The 20,999-nt window shown below is 37.3% G+C and overlaps 1 protein-coding gene across 2 annotated transcripts in view; it reads right to left on the minus strand.

Moving 5' to 3' along the window:
- The window catches only part of slco3a1a (solute carrier organic anion transporter family member 3A1a), a 78,899-nt gene that overhangs the window by 30,190 nt on the left and 27,710 nt on the right, over positions 1-20,999 (minus strand). For both annotated transcript variants that reach the window (XM_056255655.1, XM_056255649.1), the window contains exon 2: positions 20,260-20,698. In XM_056255655.1, the coding sequence (XP_056111630.1) occupies positions 20,260-20,533 (274 nt within the window). In that variant the 5' untranslated portion in view covers positions 20,534-20,698. The remainder of the gene's footprint in view (positions 1-20,259; positions 20,699-20,999) is intronic.

The raw sequence follows: 20,999 nt of genomic DNA on the forward strand, positions 1-20,999 counted from the left end.
CACCATTACACCACCACCACCAGCCTGCACAGTGGTAACAAGGCATGATGGTTCCATGTTCTCATTCTGTTTACGCCAAATTCTGACTCTAACATCTGAATGTCTCAACAGAAATCGAGACTCATCAGACCAGGCAACATTTTTCCAGTCTTCAACTGTTCAATTTTGGTGAGCTCTTGCAAATTGTAGCCTCTTTTTCCTATTTGTAGTGGAGATGAGTGGTACCCGGTGGAGTCTTCTGCTGTTGTAGCCCATCCGCCTCAAGGTTGTGCGTGTTGTGGCTTCACAAATGCTTTGCTGCATACCTCGGTTGTAACGAGTGGTTATTTCAGTCACTGTTGCCCTTCTATCAGCTCGAACCAGTCTGGCCATTCTCCTCTGACCTCTGGCATCAACAAGGCATTTCCGCCCACAGAACTGCCGCTCACTGGATGTTTTTTCTTTTTCGGACCATTCTCTGTAAACCCTAGAGATGGTTGTGCGTGAAAATCCCAGTAGATTAGCAGTTTCTGAAATACTCAGACCAGCCCTTCTGGCACCAACAATCATGCCACGTTCAAAGTCACTCAAATCACCTTTCTTCCCCATACTGATGCTCGGTTTGAACTGCAGGAGATTGTCTTGACCATGTCTACATGCCTAAATGCACTGAGTTGCCGCCATGTGATTGGCTGCTTAGAAATTAAGTGTTAACGAGCAGTTGGACAGGTGTACCTAATAAAGTGGCCGGTGAGTGTATATATATATATGTGTTTATTTTTTGTTCTTCCTTGTCGTTCATCCTCTTTGCTTTATTTTTTGTGAAGTATTACTTTGCTTTAGCCATAATAAAGAGACATCCTCTCTTGGATTGCGTGTTTGTGCATTTTGGGGGCGGAGCAATGAAGGGAGGGGTGTGTTTGTTTGGGTTGATTTCAAATATCAACAGTGTTTCTCAGAAATCACTTACTGCACCTTTAAGACAACAAGATATTATGGCTTAAGTGTCTTTATGGATATAAATGTATCAGAAAAAGCAAAAACAGTACACATATATGGCTGAAAATGGGTGTTTCTTCAACTTGACCCAAGGTTGCTTTTTTTTTACATTAACATATAACCTTTCTTTGTTAACAGATTTCAGGTTTTTATTTTTGTTAAATGAAGATCACACTACAACTGAAAAACTTTTGTGCATAATGCATAGTGACAGATATTAAATTAGCCTATAGCAAGAAAAGAGCATATGCTAGTATTTATTCCAAAAATGTTTTAAATGTAATTATTCAACACCGTCATTTCAATCACATCAGAATTCCATTAAACACAATACATCAATACATTTTTTTTTTTTATCAAATAAATGCAGCCCTCGTTGTTCAAAAACATTAAAATCATGGTAGTGTACGTACACTGTTGAACTTGGACAAAGTAAATAAAATAGTGAGACTGTTTTGGCCATAGCTGAAGAAACACCCATTTATGGTTATACAGAACACAAGAGGACAAAAAAAGCTTTGATAAGTCAGATAATCCTTTAATCTATTTGAGCCACAGAATTTAGGGTCCCAACAGCCAAAATGGGAGTAGATGCTTATAGATAATGCTGTGTTTCATTATTGCTGATGATTATGCCACGGGTGAATTGTAATGAAAGATCTGACATGAAACAACAACAATTTAGTATTTTAAAAGGAGGTTAAAATAGGTTAAAAATGAAGATCTAAAGATCTAACAAAATAAGGTTCTGTAGTATTTGCAACATGACTAGATTAGTTAGCAATAAACAACGCAAAATCAGAGGGATATTCTACTATGACTCAAAACCAATCTCAACTATGAGCCAGGCAGCATTAGACACTTAGAGCGAGTTTCTTTTTTGGAACATTGTGGGTTATCAGGGATCATGTTAATTAACTTCCTCTCATTAAATCGACAGTGTTTCTGTTCTCCACCATATTGACCTAAATAATCATCACAAAGCCAAAGACAGTGAAAGCAGGAGCCGAATTCAGTTAAATGCTTACTGTTATAAACTTAAAGACAATGCCAAGCAAACAAATAGTGCTTCCTGAACCAATTATGTGGGAACAAAGCCGAAGGCAAAATGCACGCGTTACAACATATTGTATAATACTTAAAAATGACCAATTTTAATCCTAAAAGAAGCAACATATTTTGCAGTAAAACCCAGGAAATATTACAGAAATGTATGTACTGTATATTCCAGAGACTTAAGCATTATGACATCTTTTACATTATATATACTAAGGTATACTGTTCTTTATCTAATATTCATGCAGTTTAACACTTCTTGACTAATGCCTTGGTGGGATATAAAGCTATTTTAAGGTTGAGACCTCACATTAGACTTCGGTATGAAAGCTGATGGCTCTTTAATGCATTGCCACTTCAGTGCTGAGCACTGTAGCCTGAAACCGCAACAAAAAGCACACAGTCTATATTGCTGCAGGCAAGCATATAATAGTAACAGCAATTATACTTGAGAAATGGGGTCTTTCAAGGACAGAAGACATGGTTAGGACCACAAGTGCTCTGCGCGCGCATCCAACGAAAACACTGTTTAAGATGAACAAAAACTATTCTTTTATTAAATTCCGGCCTGAGTGTTTCATTCGAGGATATTTTGAAAGCAAATAAAAGCAGGATATGTTTGAACAACATATAAACATATAATGTGATTATACAGTAAAGATGGATCACCTAAAAAAGAAAAGATTATTAAAAACACTATGCACCCTTTTAGGTTTACTATATAAACCTCTCTAAATGGTCCAGAAAAAAAAAAAAACTATTGTAAATACGCTGCTTCGAACCCTGATTTGCTTTTTTACTACAGCTCATATTAGCTATATTTAATCAGTAGGACTGAAAAAATACAGCTATGTGCTGATCCTGGCTTATCAGTATTACAAATCTCCACCATCTTCATCAGCTTAGCACACACACTTGGAAAAGATGCAGTGTGCCACCAACATCGCAGTCCAATGTTAAACTTAAGTCGGTGTTCCCAGGAATAAGATAAGCCTGCCTTTTGAAGAAAGATAGAAATCTGCAACTGCTCTTTCTTTGACTCACTTCAAAAGATCTTAAACTACCCTGGGGTGGCAAAACCCAACAAAATGCAGGGGTTGTGTGTTCACACACAAACAGATGCCAAAATGTGAATAAATGAAACATGCTTTTTGTGTGTGTGTGAATGATGATGTGGTCAAGAGCCATACCATGTGATTCAATCTTTTCCAGGGATAATAAGTGGAGAAAACAGTCAGTTGATACACTTCTATATAAATGCCTCATTTCATTTTCAAAACAAAGCAAAATACCAAACTGAACAAAAACAATACCATTTTTTTTTTTTTTTGAAATAAATAGCTACAAAAAAATGAACCATGCTAATCAATCAATGATGATGGTCAAGCATTACATTTCTTTTGTCTAAATGTAGTTCAGTAAAAGGGAACTGATAATGAATTTCTCTGCATCTTCTGCATCACTGCACTTTCTTTGTAGCAGTTGGTTATATAATAATAGTAGCTTGTGGCAGTTTCAAATAACAAAAAATAAGATAAAATTATAAAACCAGGGCTGGCATGTTTGCAAACAGACCTGTCTGGCTTATATTGCACCACAAGGGCAGATAGAGATATATCTGATAGAGAGAGAGAGACCTACAACCTCAAAACTATTATTAAAGAAACCCACAAAAATCTAAAAGACACTCATAATGAATCACTAAATATTTTTGAGCTTCAAAATAAACTCCAATGTTACTCGACCCTCAATAGAACCACTAAATTGGCCAGTTATCTATTTATTAAACATTTTAAAGAAAGACAAATCCTCTCCAAATACAGATTAAGTGACCATGATCTAGAGATAGAGAGAGGAAGACGTAGACAAACATGGACAGAGAGAGAGAGCAGACGATCTGTAGACACTGATCTACAGCACATAGCGGATGAGAAACACTTTCTGCTCATCTGTTTTAAATATACCAATATAAGAGAAACTTTTCTGCCCAGATTTTAAACATTGATTCCATCATTCTTTGAAATGAGTGACACTGGAGAAGATGATAGTACAGCTGCACTAGCGGCTAAATATGTGCTAGCTATTCACAATCCCAGAGACAGCTAATCCTCAAGAGAAAGTGAGACCCACTGTATAGGATAGATTGTGTTTATCTATTTGTATTTACTATGCTACATAAGACATGATCTATACATAGATAGGCTATATGTTTTGTTTGTTTTATTATTTATGTATAATATGTTGATGCTTTGGCAACATTGTGTTACACAGTCATGCTAATAAAGCTAATTTGAATTGAATTGAGAGAGAGAGAGAGAGAGAGAGAGAGAGAGAGAGAGAGAGAGAGAGAGAGAGAGAGAGAGAGAGAGAGAGAGAGAGAGAGAGAGAACGAGAACAAAGAATGGAAAAGACATAGAGAGAGATGAAGTGACAGATATATACAATAGAGAGAAAGAAGGCCAACAGTTATATCTTGGCCACTGGCACAACTAGCATACTTTGGCTGCTGTGTCAGATGTTTCCTTTGGGCTAAGAGCCAGAAACACAAAGAGCCCTGAGAGCAGATAAGCAGATTGGTGCTATTGGTGAAGAGCTGCAGCTGCACTGGAGGAGTATTGACTACAGCTGGTCCACCTTTCTTCAGCATGTGCCTTGGCCTAATTACCAGTATGACGGTGCCAACAGCGGGTCTCCAGACACTTCCAAGCTGCGACCAGAGAGGAACCAGGCCACTGGATAAAGAAGCCCCTTAGAGCAAAGCATGCCTGCTATCTGAATTAGATAATTGTACAGCATCCGGAAGGGAAGCGGTAAACAGAACAGATCTGTGAAGTATAAACTTTAGCATTGGTTAGTGATGGGAAGTTCGGATCATTTTACTGACTCTCTTGTTCGATCTCGTTCATCAAAATGAACGAATCTTTTTTCGAGTCATTTCGTTCATTGAAGTGGCTTTAAATGTTATACTTGTAACGGCCAAATTCCCTAAACACATCCACCAATGCAATCCTGATCATATTCTGAACTAAGAAAACATTATAATGCAGTCAAAAATTATTTACAGGGAACATAAATAATTATTTTACCTTCCGAGTCTTTCGTTCATTTGTTACGTGACAGACGCGTTGAACGGATCGTTAATGAACGACCCATCACTAGTATTGGTATAAAGTTGCAGTAGGCTGAGCTTTCAAATAAACATGACTGTGCTGAACTGAATTAAGGATGAATTGTAAATACTATGTGATGTCCTGACTAATGGGGTCTGATATGGGATTTTTATTGCCAGATGCCATTGCTGATATCTAAATATGAGTGTGGGACATCGCTGCTAAAATGGCTATATATAAACATAGTACTTTAATGAAAACAAATAAGACATCTACAATTCAAAATATATTAAAATAGAATATAGATGCAGCCTTGGTGAGCATAAGAGACCCAATTTTTTCAATGGAAGTGTATCCGTGAATCTCAGCTTTTTATAATGCCAAAATGGCCAAAGTATTCTTGATTTATTGGCCTGACCGATATTTCAATACATTCATATTTCAATTTAGCCATGGTCAGTATTGATTTTATTCAATCACTCTAAATACTTCTCTATTGACTTAAACTGTGGATAAATTGGACTGTGGTTGGAAACCGGAGCTGTGTATTATCTCAGAGGTGCATAATGTGCAATCCCATTCTGGAACAAAGAGCTTGTGTTTCTTTCAGAGCATAGCAAAATGGAGGACATCTCCTAACAATCAATAAAATAAGAGAACACTGAATGTAATAATTACAGCCAACCCTTATTGATCCACACCCATTTAATTAGACAATCTTATCCGGCACCTCAAATAAAAGTGCTGAACACACAGAAGCGGGCTTAGAGAGCTACTACTTACAAACCACTCAATCAATGAGTCCAGGTATTTACACTAATGCCAAGGGCAGCATGAATCTGTAAGAACAGGCTATTCTAATCAAATCATCCCTGATTTGAAGTGCCAATGATTCAGTGAAAGACAATGAGAGATGGCGTGCCTTAGGAGGCACTGAGCATCTCAATCCGATAGTTTCAAGGCCAGATTGCAGATCAGACAAGCCACTGATGTGTTGTATTTTATAATGCCACCCTCCCCCTATGTTTTTCACCAGCACCAAAAAAAAAATCCGCTTTGTAATCAGCAGAGACCCAGTCTTGTGACCCAGATTTTAGCAGCGACGGGTTATCAAGGTCATGGGGATTGGAGAGTTAGTGGAAGATGATGCAGCTTGAGGACCACCAAGATTCATCTCTCTGGACCTCATGAGATATTCAGAGCTGCCCCGCTTGAAACCGGTCCAATTTTAGAACTTTCCAAAATGCTATCTCCTGTGACGTAGCTACACTCAGACCAAGTGCTCCATATTATAGATTCACTGAAAAAAAAAAAATCTGTGATTTGTGTCTAGAAGTCTGTCTAGTCACATAATGTACTTGGGCACTTCAGTCAGACTAAAAAATATATCTCAATGTCATTGCACAAGGTACAACATATCAAACCAACAGGCATTTCAAAAAAACAATCAATCAATTAGTCAATTTAGGCTGAGCATCTCAAAATTAGCTTGTTAGGTTTTTAATGATTGTAGACTTGGAATTTCTTATCCCTGTTGTTGTTGAATAGCGAACACTAGTTTTCCCCAAAAGATCTCTAATCCATTATTATATGTGACAAAACCAGTCACAAGTCGCACGGGTATATTTGTGGCAATAGCCAACAATACATTGTAAGGGTCAAAATTATCGCTTTTTCTTTTATGCCAAAAATCATTTGGACATTAGGTAAAGATCATGTTCCATGAAGATATTTTGTAAATTTCCTACCGTAAATATATAAAATATTTATTTTTGGGAGTGAATGCAGCACAATCGCGAACATAAATGTTTTTCTCAATGTTTCGATATTTTTGCACCCCCAGATTCCATATTTTCAAATAGTTGTATATCGGCCAAATATTGCCCTATCCTAACAAACCATATCAATGGAAAGCTTATTTATTCAGCTTTCAGATGGTATATAAATCTCAATTTCCAAAAATGTACCCATTTGACTGGTTTTGTGGTCCAGGATCACATATGTCAAGTCTTAGGAGACTATGGGCCCCATCATACCCGCGACGCAAGTGTTTTTTGCTAGTTTCAGCCTGACACAGATAACATTTTCACGTCCTGCGCCACGTTTTTTTAAATGGTAAATGCATTTGCGCCTATCTGTGCGCCCATGGGCGTGCTGGTTTGAAAACGAGGTGTGTTCAGGCGCATTGTTGACGCGTTGCTATATTGAGGCGACTGAAATAGACTGCGCCATTGACCAAAAAAAAAAACCCTGGTCTAAAGTCAATGGCGCAGTATTTGTTATTTAAAGAGTGCGTTAAGGCCTGTTCACACCGGGACAAATTTTGCGTGCGATATTCGCCGACGTTTAACGCCTCGTGACTAAACAATGAGCGCCAATGTGAGTGTGCACACCGACGCGTAAAAGCGTCATTTTTTAAAAAACGCCTCGGGTTCGTTTTTTTGGTTTGACGCGCTGCGTCAAAAACTATCCGACCAATGAGATTGGCGCTTTTGCTCACGTGTCTGGAGCTTCTGAAGTTACAGTAAAACACAACTTGGGGGCGCTCAAACACAAAACGGTCTTGCCGAGCACACATACGTAATGGCGAAGAAGATATACAGCGTCTACACTCTGCCGGGAAGAAATAAGACGAGGAAGATGCAAGGCTAGATGAATGTAGAGCTGCTGGTCTTGTTGGTGTCTTTATAAAGAGACACCAACGACAATAAAGAACTATATGACAAACGCGACAAACTTGCTCTCTTCTTCTGAGTGACAAGCGAGTGTCAGAAGCGTAGTTGCGCAGCGCCCCTTTGTGGACAGGGGTATTTCTGTTTTACATTAAGCGCCATCTAATGTCAGGTAATGAATTTGCATGTTCACTCGGCTCAACGTCAGCGAAAATCGCTTGGGGGTGAACACAAAAAACGCGATGAAAAACGCTGACGAATAACGCGAGCTGATATTCGTCCCGGTGTGTATGAGGCTTTAGTAATGTGCACCTATAGTCGGGTCCACAACGCTCACTCTGCTGTGTGTGTGTAATAAACACTCTGCTTATTACACACACAGGGATGCGCAGCAGCACACAAACATGCCAAATATTAAAAATAAAAGGATTACAATGTAAAAGATTAATCCGCCATGGTGCGAGCACAACTGGCTTTTAAAGGGAATGGGAAATTACACTCTGATTGTTTTTTTGCACGTTACGCCGAAAACACACCCATTACTCATTTCACGAGTTCACACTTACATACAATTAGAGGGAGTAAAGTTTAATGCGTATTTGGCGTGCTGTCTGAGGGGAGGGCTCCGAGCCCGAACCCAGAGTACTCCCCCCGCTGTATGTAAATGCTTAGGACTAGAAAAGTGAAGGGGTGGTGGAGGGATGCTGCAAAACTGTCAATGGATTGAGGTGAGACTGCTGAATCTATATATACACCTCTTATCATTGATTGCTGAGTGCTCTCCACCCGTGTTAATTATCTGAACGTGCTCCTCCCGAACTTTGTTAATAAAACATAATTTAGGCCCCGTTTACACGAGAACGATTCCGGGTGAAAACGTAAAAATATTTTATCGGATGTGCCTTTCGTTTACACGACAACGGCGTTTTGAGGGCTTAAAAACGCAAAAAAGTGAAACCACCCTCCAGAGTGGAAATCTTAAAAACACTCCACCGTCGCGTTCCCGTCTAAACGGTAAAAACGCAAATCTGCTCACGGTGGCTCTCGTCGCGTACGCGTTGACGTCACAGGTATGCGCTAGTACAGGAAAATAACAACCAACATGTCAGATTATTTCCATACGTCGGACCTTCAAGTTGCCCTAGCAGCTCTGAAAAAACATACAAGAGTCTTTTTAGCAGTTGCACAAAACATTCTAAGATATTGGTGTTGTTGTGTGGCAGTGCTTCACATTGCCACCTAGCCGCCTGGAGTGCATACTACATCGAATTTCACACACTTTTGCGTCACCATATGCACGCGGATTTCCCAACCATAACGCTCGTCTAAACGCAGAATAAAAAGTGATAACGCAACGCCACTTTTGCGTTTTCTCTTCAGATCGTTTCCGTGTAAACATAGCCTTAGAGAATAGAGACAACCCTTTTAGACCATGTGCTGGGCACGCCGACCATTTTTCCTGTCGTTAAACTAGCAAAAGTGGATTTGGACACACCCTAAATGCACTTGCTCGTTGCGCTTTAGACCATGCGCTTAGATCGTTAAAATAGGGCCCTAGGTCTTCATGCCCAGGTTTTTCTGAGTTCGTACACAAAGACTGGCCGTTTATATGCTGACCAAAAGAACTTACATTATTCTTACAAGGTAGAGAAACATGTTGTTCATGTTTAAAATAGAAGTATTCATCATGCTACACAATCCTTCCTTATAGAGAATACTTTAGTCAACATATGCATCAGTGGAGAACATATGCTACATTGTATATACAATGTACAATATTCAAATAACTCATTCCATGTCCCTGACATGTAAACCTTACACACATTTTCATGCACAGTCTGATTCATGCATGTTAAACTTCACGATTATAAATACTAAAACTGTTCATAATTAAGACAAAGGGCATTTGGACATTTTGTAGATTTCAAACGTTAGTAGAACATGTTCATAGTTAATGGTTAAAACAAAGCCGATGCAAAAAATCCTCATGCAATATGACATTTATTCGATTGGTGTTGCTTAGAGCGTACAAGTAGGTTTCTGGACTACTGTAGGTCATCTCATAAAACATCTCCAGAAAAACATTCTGGAAAGGGCTTCAAACATTGAATTTGTAGGGCATGTAAACAGACAATCAGCCAGCAGGTCTGGCTTGTGTCTGCATGTAACAACACTTGACATCATATCCTACGATGGCTAGTAGAGTAGGATGGAAGAAATGAATGGAAATCAATGTGAAAAGTCTTGCAAGAGTTTTTTTTCTCATAATAATACTCTTTATAAAAGATGCTTTTCTTTTTAAAACAGTATTATAATTAATAACAAATTAAATGGTTTAAGTGGTTATTGAACACGACATAAAAATGCTCTTGCTATTCAAATGCTCTTTCCTGTTCCTCCCTACACGGCCGAATGGCAGTTTGTGGTTGATTGTTTGGAAAGGAAAGTAGCTCTTTTCTATTACCTAGGATTTGTTTAGTCTGATTGGCGAGCAGGATTGACGGTTGATAGGATTAAGTGAGTGAGTGACGCCAGATGACTCCAGTGATGTTACTCAGCCTCATTTTAATGCAGTCTTAAAGCTCATCTTGAAGTCTGCCCTTTATTTAATTAATCAGGTTTCATCCAAGTTCAAAGGCAGTGCCTTCTCTCGGGCTTCACTAAGTTTGGACACACTCTCCTCAACATAATCATCTTAGCGCCACTTTCTGGCCACGTGATTAGTTTCTCTCTAAGTAGCATACATCTCTTCTTTACCTGCTACTATCTGTCTGCATCATACAGACATCATACACATTCAAACTCCCTACAGAGCCAAGTGGTTTTATAACACAACTCTCCCCAAAAAGTATTAGCATCTTTGATAATTAAGTAGCACAAATATTTCCTTGTAGGTCAAACAAACACTGTAGTAAATATAACACATTCATGTATAATTTGCTCTGTCCATTTGAGTCGCAGATCATTTGCTTTGTTCTCGTCTGACCCCCTACGAAGTACAGACAGACAGATAGACAGATAGACAGATAGTAGATAGATAGATAGATAGATAGATAGATAGATAGATAGATAGATAGATAGATAGATAGATAGATAGATAGATAGATAGATAGATAGATAGATAGATAGATAGATAGATAGATAGATAGACAGACAGACAGACAGACAGACAGACAGACAGACAGACAGACAGACAGACAGACAGACAGACAGACAGACAGACAGACAGACAGACAGACAGACAGATAGATAGATAGATAGACAGACAGACAGATAGACAGACAGATAGACAGATAGATAGATAGATAGATAGATAGATAGATAGATAGACAGACAGATAGACAGACAGATAGACAGATAGATAGATATATCTTTAAATAATATGTAATTAAATGCAAATAATTTATAATGCTATATATATATAAATACAAGTTTTGGTTTACATAATATATGTGTGTGTGTATATATTATTTAGATTATTATATGTGTGTGTGTGTGTATACAGTATTTTTATACACACACAGACATTTATATAATATATATATAAACATAATAATATATACACACACACATATATTCCGTAAAAAACTTTTATGTTACATGTGATTTACTGAATAATTGACAGTGCCGTCAAATTGATTAAAGTAAGAGCTAAAATACCTGAGACCAACTTAAAGAGAGGGTTGGTTTTTATTTATCTTGCAGAATAATGCAGGAGCTGACAGGAGACTGAAAAGAATAGGTTTGTCTGGGAGCGAGGACTGATAAAGTCTGTTCTCTCACCCCCGTCGAGTGAGAGATGACAACGTTCATTGTTCTCAAATTAAACAAACAGGAGTTGGTAAGGCGCGGTCCTGGCACGGAGCTTATCGGCGAGATGGAAAAACCCATTTAGAATCTAATCCTTCAAGATGTCATTACATGCGCAGCGTTTAAGTGGCTTATGAGCATGCGTGGCTGACGGCGGGGGGTGAAGTCGAAACACTGCATGCAGCCATGCTGACGTGTCTCTTAAGGGTGCATCTGAGATCTCTCAGTGGCTTCAGATGAACATCATCACTCTGATAAACATCGACATAAAGTTCAATGTTCAAAAGATTGTGTATTATTGCATATTTATCAATGTTGTTAATTATTATCATGGGTATCTTTGACTTCAGAGAGAAGCAACTGAACCGTTAAAGATTTATGGACAACATTATTACCATAAAGTGTATTTTGTAATTAGCAAAAATGACTGAGTACCTATACGTAAAAATGATTACTATTTAAAAAGGACACGCGCGTTAGATGTTTAACAAAAGGCACAAAATGTATCTTTTATGTAAATTAGACATGCCTCAACAAATTGTGTTATGTCAATAATAAATGTTCACAATGTGAATATGATGACTGTGTTTTGTATTCTAAAGACATTGGGAGTGTCCTAGATCTAAACCAGCAGAATAAAGCAGGAACTTTGACTCTCCTGCCTCCATTAGCCACTTTTCTGTCATATTTACTTCAGCCTGGGAGGTGTGACGAAGCCCAGAGCAGGTCTTGGTTAAGTCTTCCTAACCAGAGACAAAAACAAACAGCATCACGTCTGTCACTGTGATAGTTACAGTCTGCACTTGACTACATAAAACGACATATTTTTCAGTTTTTTATTGCTGACTTATTTTACCTTCTGTCTTCCTGAACCCTATAGTATAAGGATTTTTTCCCTGTTTTGATGATTCTCATCAGCAAATCAGAGTTTCAGAACCCACAGTTCAGATTTGTTTGGACATTTCTGTGAATTTATGGATTTTCATCAGTACCTAGAAATGTAATTCAAACATGAGCGGGCTAATGTGTTTGAATAAGCTCTACAGCTGCTATCCCCTCACTGTCTTTCTTTAGGCTACATGAATCCAATCATCTGAGTCAACATACAGGAATCATGTTACTGACACTGTAAAAGCTTGTAAAGCATGGAGAGCCAGTTCGGTGGCGTTCAAGTCATGGCAATACCCTGATCCCTGCATGAACATGCTGTGAATTCCTGCAGTCAAGCCCCTGTGGGAAGACCCAAAATTAGAAATGGACTGCAAAAGGTTACAGGAGCTCTGGGAACAGCGTTCATTTTGAGTCCTGAACCCTGTCTGTATTTGTATGCTTTAGTCAAATGCCCAAATGTTGACGCAAAATTATCATACAAATGCTTTGTTTACATGCAGATCTGCTTTAGAAAGTGAGTCACAACTGCAGGATATTAAGTCTCATTGTGAAATATAGTCACAGTATCACATATAAAGTCACAATTACATGAAATAAAGTTGCAACTGCGAGATATGAAATCACGTCTTGTAAAATATAAAATCAGAATTATAAAAAAAAATCAACTTATGACTTAAGACATTTAGGATATAAAATCAGAATTATAAAGAATTGTGAGGTATAGTCACGATCCGAAAACATTATGTCACATTGTGAAATAGTCACAATTACAAGAAATAAAGTTGCAATTGAGAGATATAGTCCCAATTATGAGAAATAAAGTTGCCATTGATAGATATAAATACATTGTGAGATAGAAACTCATAGTTATGAGAAATAATTGTAAGTGTGAGATATAAAGTCAAAATTGCTAGAAATAAAAGCTGCATTTGTGAGATATAAAGTCATAATTATAATAAACTTGTGAAATTGCAAGATATAAAGTAATTTTGTGAGATATTTAGTCACAATTTGAGATATAAAGTCACGATACAAAAAACAATATCACAATGATATGACGTCCTAGTTATGAGAATTAAAGTAGCAATTGATAGAGTAGATACAGTGTTAGGAACGTTACTTTTTAAAGTAATGCGTAACTTTTTTGCTTTCCTCCCTAAAAAGTAACTACCGGTAATCGAGTTACTTAGTTACATAATGTGTTGTCATTTTTGCGTTACCTGGGATGGGCTTGCTTGTTTGTTTTTAAAAACAAATACAAAAAAGTTATATTTTTGGCTAATGGAAAGGTTCTTTCACAGCAAAAGTAATGTTACTTTACTTGACAAATGTAATCTGATTACATAATTTGCGTTACTTGTAATGCGTTACTACCCCCAACACTGAGTAGATATACAGACATTATGAGATGTCTTGATTATGAAACATTTACAATAATTTGAGACAGTCAAAATGGCAAGAAACAAAAGTGGGAACTGTGAGATTATATCATTTTGAGATATAAAGTGATAATTACGATACAAATACGTGCAGTTGTGAGATAACAAGTCACATTGTGAGATATAGTCATAAATAAATAAAAATGTTGCAATAGCGAGATATAGTAATAATAATTGAGAGATATAAAGATACATTGAGATCCCAAAAAACAAATATCAAAGGTCCCAGTTATGAGAATCAAAGTTGCAATTCATAGATATACTACATTGTTAGATTAAAAAGCCATAATTAAGAGAAATAGTTCTTCTGTGAGAAATAAAACTTGCAATTGCAAGATATAAAGTCACTATGTCAGATAAAAAGTCAAAATTACTATAAATAGAGCTGCAGTTGCGAGATGTGAAGTATGTTTGATGCAGTGTTGCAGAAATGGTGTAACAGATGATCTCTAGCATTCTGGTCCTATTAAAGGTGGCTACTAACACACCGCTCCGCATCCATACACCGTCTCTTCATGTATTCAACAGCTAAAATGAGTAGCGAGGCTAATAGTGACCTAATAGCTTAAATCTGTGCGTTTGCTGATGAAAAGCCCTTGGCACGGCGGGCAGATTTGTGGGAGGCTTACTGTAAGGAAGCAGGAAAAGCCAAGCTCCCCCCGTGGGAGTTGTTTTTCATAGGGCTGTGCGGTATGCATGTGCGGCTGGGCCAGTTCAGACCAACCTCATGGCTGGCTGGTTAGCATTCCTACCTCATTCTGTAATTACGTCTCCACTCCTACAGAGATCCTCCAGAAGCCTGCTCTAAAAGCATTCATGTCAGTCATTTGAACAACAGACACGTGTAAACCAAAGTGCTTGGTTATTCCATACTGACTTGCCATTCAGGATTGTTGAATAATACTTTAAAAATGACTGCTACAGTGACATCAACCATATATGAGCCAAAACATTAAGACCACCTGCCTAATATGCGGTTGGTCCACCGTGTGCTACCAAAACAGCGCCAACCCACCAAGGCATGGGTTTTACAAGACCCCTGAAGGTGTCCTGTGGTATCTGGCGTTAGCAGAGGATCCTACAAGTCTGGTAGGTTGCAAGGTGGAGCTTTTTGCTCGAGCCCATCCCAAGCATGCACAATTGGATTGAGATCTGGGGAATTTGGAGGCCAGGGCAACCCCTTGAACTCTTCATCATGGTTCTCAAACCACTCCTGACTAATCTGTGAAAGAGGCCACTTCCACCAGGGAACACCATTGTGATGAAGGGGTATACCTGGTCTGCAACAATATGTCAAATTTACGTCCACATGAGTGGCCGAACCCAGGGTTTCCCAGCAGAACATCACACACCAGAGCAACATACTTTTATTATTTGGGTATAAAGACGAATACATGACGATATGGACACAAATTGCCCTAATTCAATATTAGAAAACACCTGCATGACGTGCATGCATCTTGTTGCATATTCATATGAAGTTGTTTATCCTTCGATAGACATCTTCATATGAATATGCAACAAGACGCATCATATAATTTCCCCGCTTGCTATGGCCAACAGGTGGTAATTGTCTCATCCAACATTAACATATTTCTCAAACAGCTTTCCTGAGGATAAAAAGCTCCATTTAGTGGCTAGCACTTATTTTAAGTATAGCACTTGACGGATAATAACAGCGACACCGAAAACGAAGGTGTGCTGTGTAACAAAACATCTTTCATTAAGGCTTCTTTTCTTTCCTGCTTTTTTTTTTTTAGAGCGTTACAACACTGAATCTACTAACGAAAAATTTCAATAAGGTCTCACAGTGTGCTCCCCTAATAAAGGCTTTTCACTGTGGAGAGTGCATAGGCGTACAGAAACACATGAGTGCAATGTGACGTTCAGGCCGCAGGAGTGCAGATAAGAATATGTCTGGGTTCAGGCTGACCTGGAAGCCACAGTCAATGATGCTGACAGACAATAAAAGACACAATGATGCGGTTTGTCTGAGCTCATTAAAGGTAAAGGGTACAGGCTATTAAAAGGCCTCTATGTGAACACAGAATCCAGCTTGGTGATATAGCTGAAGAAATATTCTCTTTATTTCTTCATATAAATAATAAACAAAATAGAACTTATTTAACTATATGTTATAACTAACTGATTAATAACTATATATATATAAATACATAATGTATAATATTCTAATCAATATTATATAAACTACTACCGGTATTTAAAAGTTTGGGGTCCGTAAAAGAAATACTTTTATTCGGCAAGCATGCATTAAATTAATTCAAAAGTGACAGTAAAGCTAAGGCATTTATATAATGTTACAAAAGATTTCTATTTCAAATGAACGCTGTTCAATTGATGTACATTTGTTGAATGCAGAATCCTGTAAAGATGTTACCTTAATATTTCCACAAAAAAAACATAAGAAATGTCTCTTGATCACCAAATCAGCATATTAGAATGATTTCTGAAAGATCTTGACGCGAAAGAAAATTCTGCTGAAAATTCAGCTTCACCATTACAATAATTAATTATACAATATAACTGTTTTACATGTATTGTTGATCAAATAAATGCAAAACAAATTGAAATGTTTGCTTTTGAAATCACTTTTCTTAGTGAAACTTTTGAACGATATATATATTATAAAATACATGTTTATTAACCTGATGCCATTTTTATTATCAAAGTTTATCAGAGCTATTACAATGTCTTAACACTCTGAGTCTTGAAATTAGTCTTTTAGTCAATCCTTTGGAGACTTAAACCAAAACTGTGAATTAATATCATTGCAGTATAGTGTTACTGTACATTTTGAATTGCCAGGAAAAGGGCGCAATATTTTCAATAAATCATCTGGCTCTAGTCCAGAGCTCTCTCAAACACTGAATGAAGGCTAACCTATCAGCAGCTAAATATCTGTGCCAAATGGTAGACCATCAAACATGTGACATAGACCACAAACATTAATACGATAGATCAAAATGCATTGCTTCAATGTGCTTTTTCTGCACCACCTATCAATGTGTCTTGTTAGACTTCTGGAGATCTAGTTTATTTTAAACGTGTTCAGTGGAGAAACTGTCTTTATACTTGCTAATACTTACACAAGATCACAAAATGAGATCTACATGGAAATGGCATGTCAGATTAAAGAAATCAAATCCCCAATCACACCAAATACAGCTATTCAAGGGTGGAATACAAGGATATTGAACCCATGTCAAAGATGAGAACTAATGGCATTTGAAGCAAGCATTTAGCCAAAGTTTGTGCATTGCAAACGACACTGAACAACAAGAGGAAAAACAATTACACAAGCTATGTTGCAAATGGAGAATATATTAGCAGTACGTGTAAAAAAAAAATCTTGGGTGATGTCTGAACAATCTGGCCCATTCATGCAGCACATGCCATGCCTGCAGCCCAGGGATTTAGACGATCAGCTGAGTGCAGCCTCCACTACAATACAACATTGTTCTCAAACCAAACGCTGCTTGTTTGCCTTCAAACTCTGCGGTGCGGCTTATCGGAGGAGCACAGCTCCAAATCTCCCTCTGAGCTTGCAAACTGAAATCAGTGTGTGTCCATTTCCTATACTGCACTGCACACTGTCAAACAAGCACTACGCTTGCCAAAAAGCCTTTTGAAATGCTGGTTTGAACTTTGAACAGGAGCTGAGGTAAGAAACAGAGATGAACGGGAAAAGGATCTTACACAACTTGAGAATAAACCTTACAGAAAAATACAATCAATGCCTTAAACACTCTAAAACTGTAAAAGTGGACCTTTAGCCTATGCCAAACTTAAATGTTAAATTACATGACAAACTATTAAAGCAAGAGAAATTTATTTTTAAAGCAAGACAGTACAAGCACATAGAACTTGAAGTTTAAATTATAAATGTTCAAATGAAGACTTCATGATTGTCAAGTATTAGCAGAACATGAAAATGTATGATCATTTGTTTGAAAATGTCACTAGATGTGATATTTTGTGTGCAATGCAATGACACATCATATATTTCAACTGTGACATAAAATCTATCATTTTAAATTCCACATCCCTTTCGATGTGGAACCTGTGAAGCATCACAGCATCAAACGGGGACACTCTTTCCTTTTCAACACTTATCTACTCTCCCTCATCACTGAGATGCATGCACGTGAAACAAACCACGGCCCGGCTTCTTTGAGACTTCTGTGAAATCTGTGTGCTTTGATAAGATTCACTGTAATATGTTACTTGTTAACATGAAATTTGTCTTGGTCTTGTCACCCTGACAACTGCAAAATCAACCAAGTGATTCTGTCGACCTTTTCTACTGAAGACAATATAAAAATCATGTTCCGTCTTGTTTTTAATTTACTAAGATTCTAAGATTGTCTATCAGAATTCTCTTGAACTGCAAATCCCAGAATGGGTTCACACACACTGCTGTTCAAAAGTTCAGTCATAGTCAGTACGTTTTTTTTTTAATGTTTTTTGAGGCATTTTATGCCCACTCGGGCTGCATTTATTTAATCCTTAATTAAGTAATTAATTACAAGTAATGTGCATTACGTACTGAGATTACTTTTTGATGTTACGAGTAAAGAAACGCATTACAATAACGTGCATTACGAAATCAGATTACTTTTTGATCTAACAAGTAATGCATTACAAGTAACATGCATTACGTAAACAGATTACTTTTTGATGTTACGAGTAAATAAATGCATTACAAGCAACATTCATTACGTAATTAGATTACTTTTTTGATGAAATGAGTAAAGTAATGCATTACAAGTCACATAAATTATGTAATTACATAACTTTTTTAGATGTCAATGAAAATTACATTCTAATAATACAAATACATTTATTTACAGTCAAAAAAAGTTACTGCAGATAAAGTATTTTCGAAAACAATATTCACAGTATAAGTATGAATTGTAGCTGAAATATAGCCATTGATGCATGAGGTCCACTATAGTGGACAGATGATAAATCTGATTTTTCTCCCAATCTAAGATCAAAACTTGGAAAGTTTTACTGTGATATGACTCATTAGATATTGCTTGATGCTGCAATATTTTTTTTACCTACAAGAGTCTCCTAGGATAGAAGGAATGGGTGGATATTCCGGAGCAACTTGGCATTTCTGACTGACCATTGGCCATCTTGATTTGGAGGGGGAAAAAATCAAAACACAATGGCTTACAACTTGGTTGCAATGTATAGGATGATGCACCAGGGTCCACTGAAGAGATTGGTGTGCAACTTTGCCATCAAAACCCTTGCAAATTCAAGAAAATGCTTTTTAAATAGCTGTCCACTGTGACCACTATGCGTGAAAGGGTTAAACAAATTAAATTTTTATTTAAATATTATTTCACAAAAATAAAAGTCATAATTGTGAAATATTAGAATATATCCAAATATAAAGATTTTTGATTTGAATGTTTTAAAATACCATTTATTCTTGCGATGACAGCCAAGTAGATTCATCATCAAAATGATCCTTTGAAAAATAATTCAAATGCTGATACCAGTTCTTATTATTATCATTGTTGTCAACAGTTATGCTGCTTAATATTTTTGTGGAAACTGTGAAACAGTTTTTATTCAGGATTCCATGATGAATAGAAATGTCAAAGGAGAAGCATTTATCTGAAATAGTTTTTTTTGTGTGTAATAATGTGAAAGTCATTCCCGCCACTTTTGATAAATGTAATACATCCTCGCTGAATAAAAGTAATAAATTATTTTAAAAAACTCTTACTGACCACAAACAGCGGTGTAAATGAGACTATACACTGTGTATGTGTATACTGCTCCCAAAGAAGTCATTACATTGTGTGTCAAGCTCTTTTTCCATGACCTTCTTCCCCACACATACAAAATAAAAGTAATTATGTTTAAAACCCTCCCAGCGCTGCTCACCTGCTGATTATAATTGTGAAAGCTGTGGTCACAAACAATATAAAACAAAACACGCTTGCACACACGCACATGCTTTTTTGTTGTTTTCTTATTGACTTTTGTGCACATGCTGCTTTCTGGCACACAACAGCTCAACCTTTTCTTATTTGCTGTTCCACTTTAATACATCAGTGGTTTTTGGCTTGCCATCGGAAGGCCTGAAACCACAATAAATCACCCTGATAATCATCTACTTTTTACTTACTATGCCCAAGAGGAGATACATGCTTTTCCTTAAATAATTCTGTTGCAATTTACTTGTGTAAAAACTGATGCCTGTGGCTATGTAAACTAAACGCATTAAACCCCCAGCTCGTAGGAAACATTAGGCTTACTTACCTATATAGAGAGAGGAGTCTTTCTTTCGCACATGATCATCTATGTAGGACACCCCCAGGGGCTGAACAGGCGTTGCACCGATACCCAGCAGCACCTGGGCTCCTATCAGAAGCAGGTACATCATGTTGGTGTTTGCTCTATTCCCACATGTTTCATCAGTTTTAGAGGTGTTGGAGCACACGTCTCGCCCCAATTCCTTGCTCCATGTGTCTGTGATCAAGTATTGACTGGTGAGGAATTCAGGTAATGCGGAGAGCAGCGCTCCCAAAGCCATGACAATGCCTCCGCAGCCAATTAACCGAGGACGGTGGGCTTTAGCACCAAAATAACTAACAAAGAGAATGAGGGCCAGGTTGCCGATCTCAAAGCTGCTGGCAATGACGCCCACATCAGCGCTCTGAAGATTGAAGCGCCGCTCCAGTGTGGTCAGCACGCTCACCTAAGAAATAAACAAAGCAGAAGAATTACTGTAATGTTAATCTGACAAAGATAAAGGTAATAGGTAAAATATTACCATAAAATGCATGCATGAAATTGTATAAATGATTGTGTATATATACATGCACACATTTTTTTTAAAGAAGTCTCTTATGCTCACCAAGGCTGCATTTATTTGATCATAAATTCAGAAAAAAACTGTAATATTGTGAAATATTTTTACAATTTAAAATAACCATTTTCTGTTCTAATCTATTTTAAAATGTAATTTATTCCTATGATGCAAAGCTGAATTTTCAGCA

This window comes from Rhinichthys klamathensis, unplaced genomic scaffold (genome assembly GCF_029890125.1).
Source record: "Rhinichthys klamathensis goyatoka isolate OS25496 unplaced genomic scaffold, OSU_Roscu_1.1 h1tg000005l_1, whole genome shotgun sequence".
In the NCBI taxonomy this organism is placed as follows: Eukaryota; Metazoa; Chordata; class Actinopteri; order Cypriniformes; family Leuciscidae; genus Rhinichthys; species Rhinichthys klamathensis.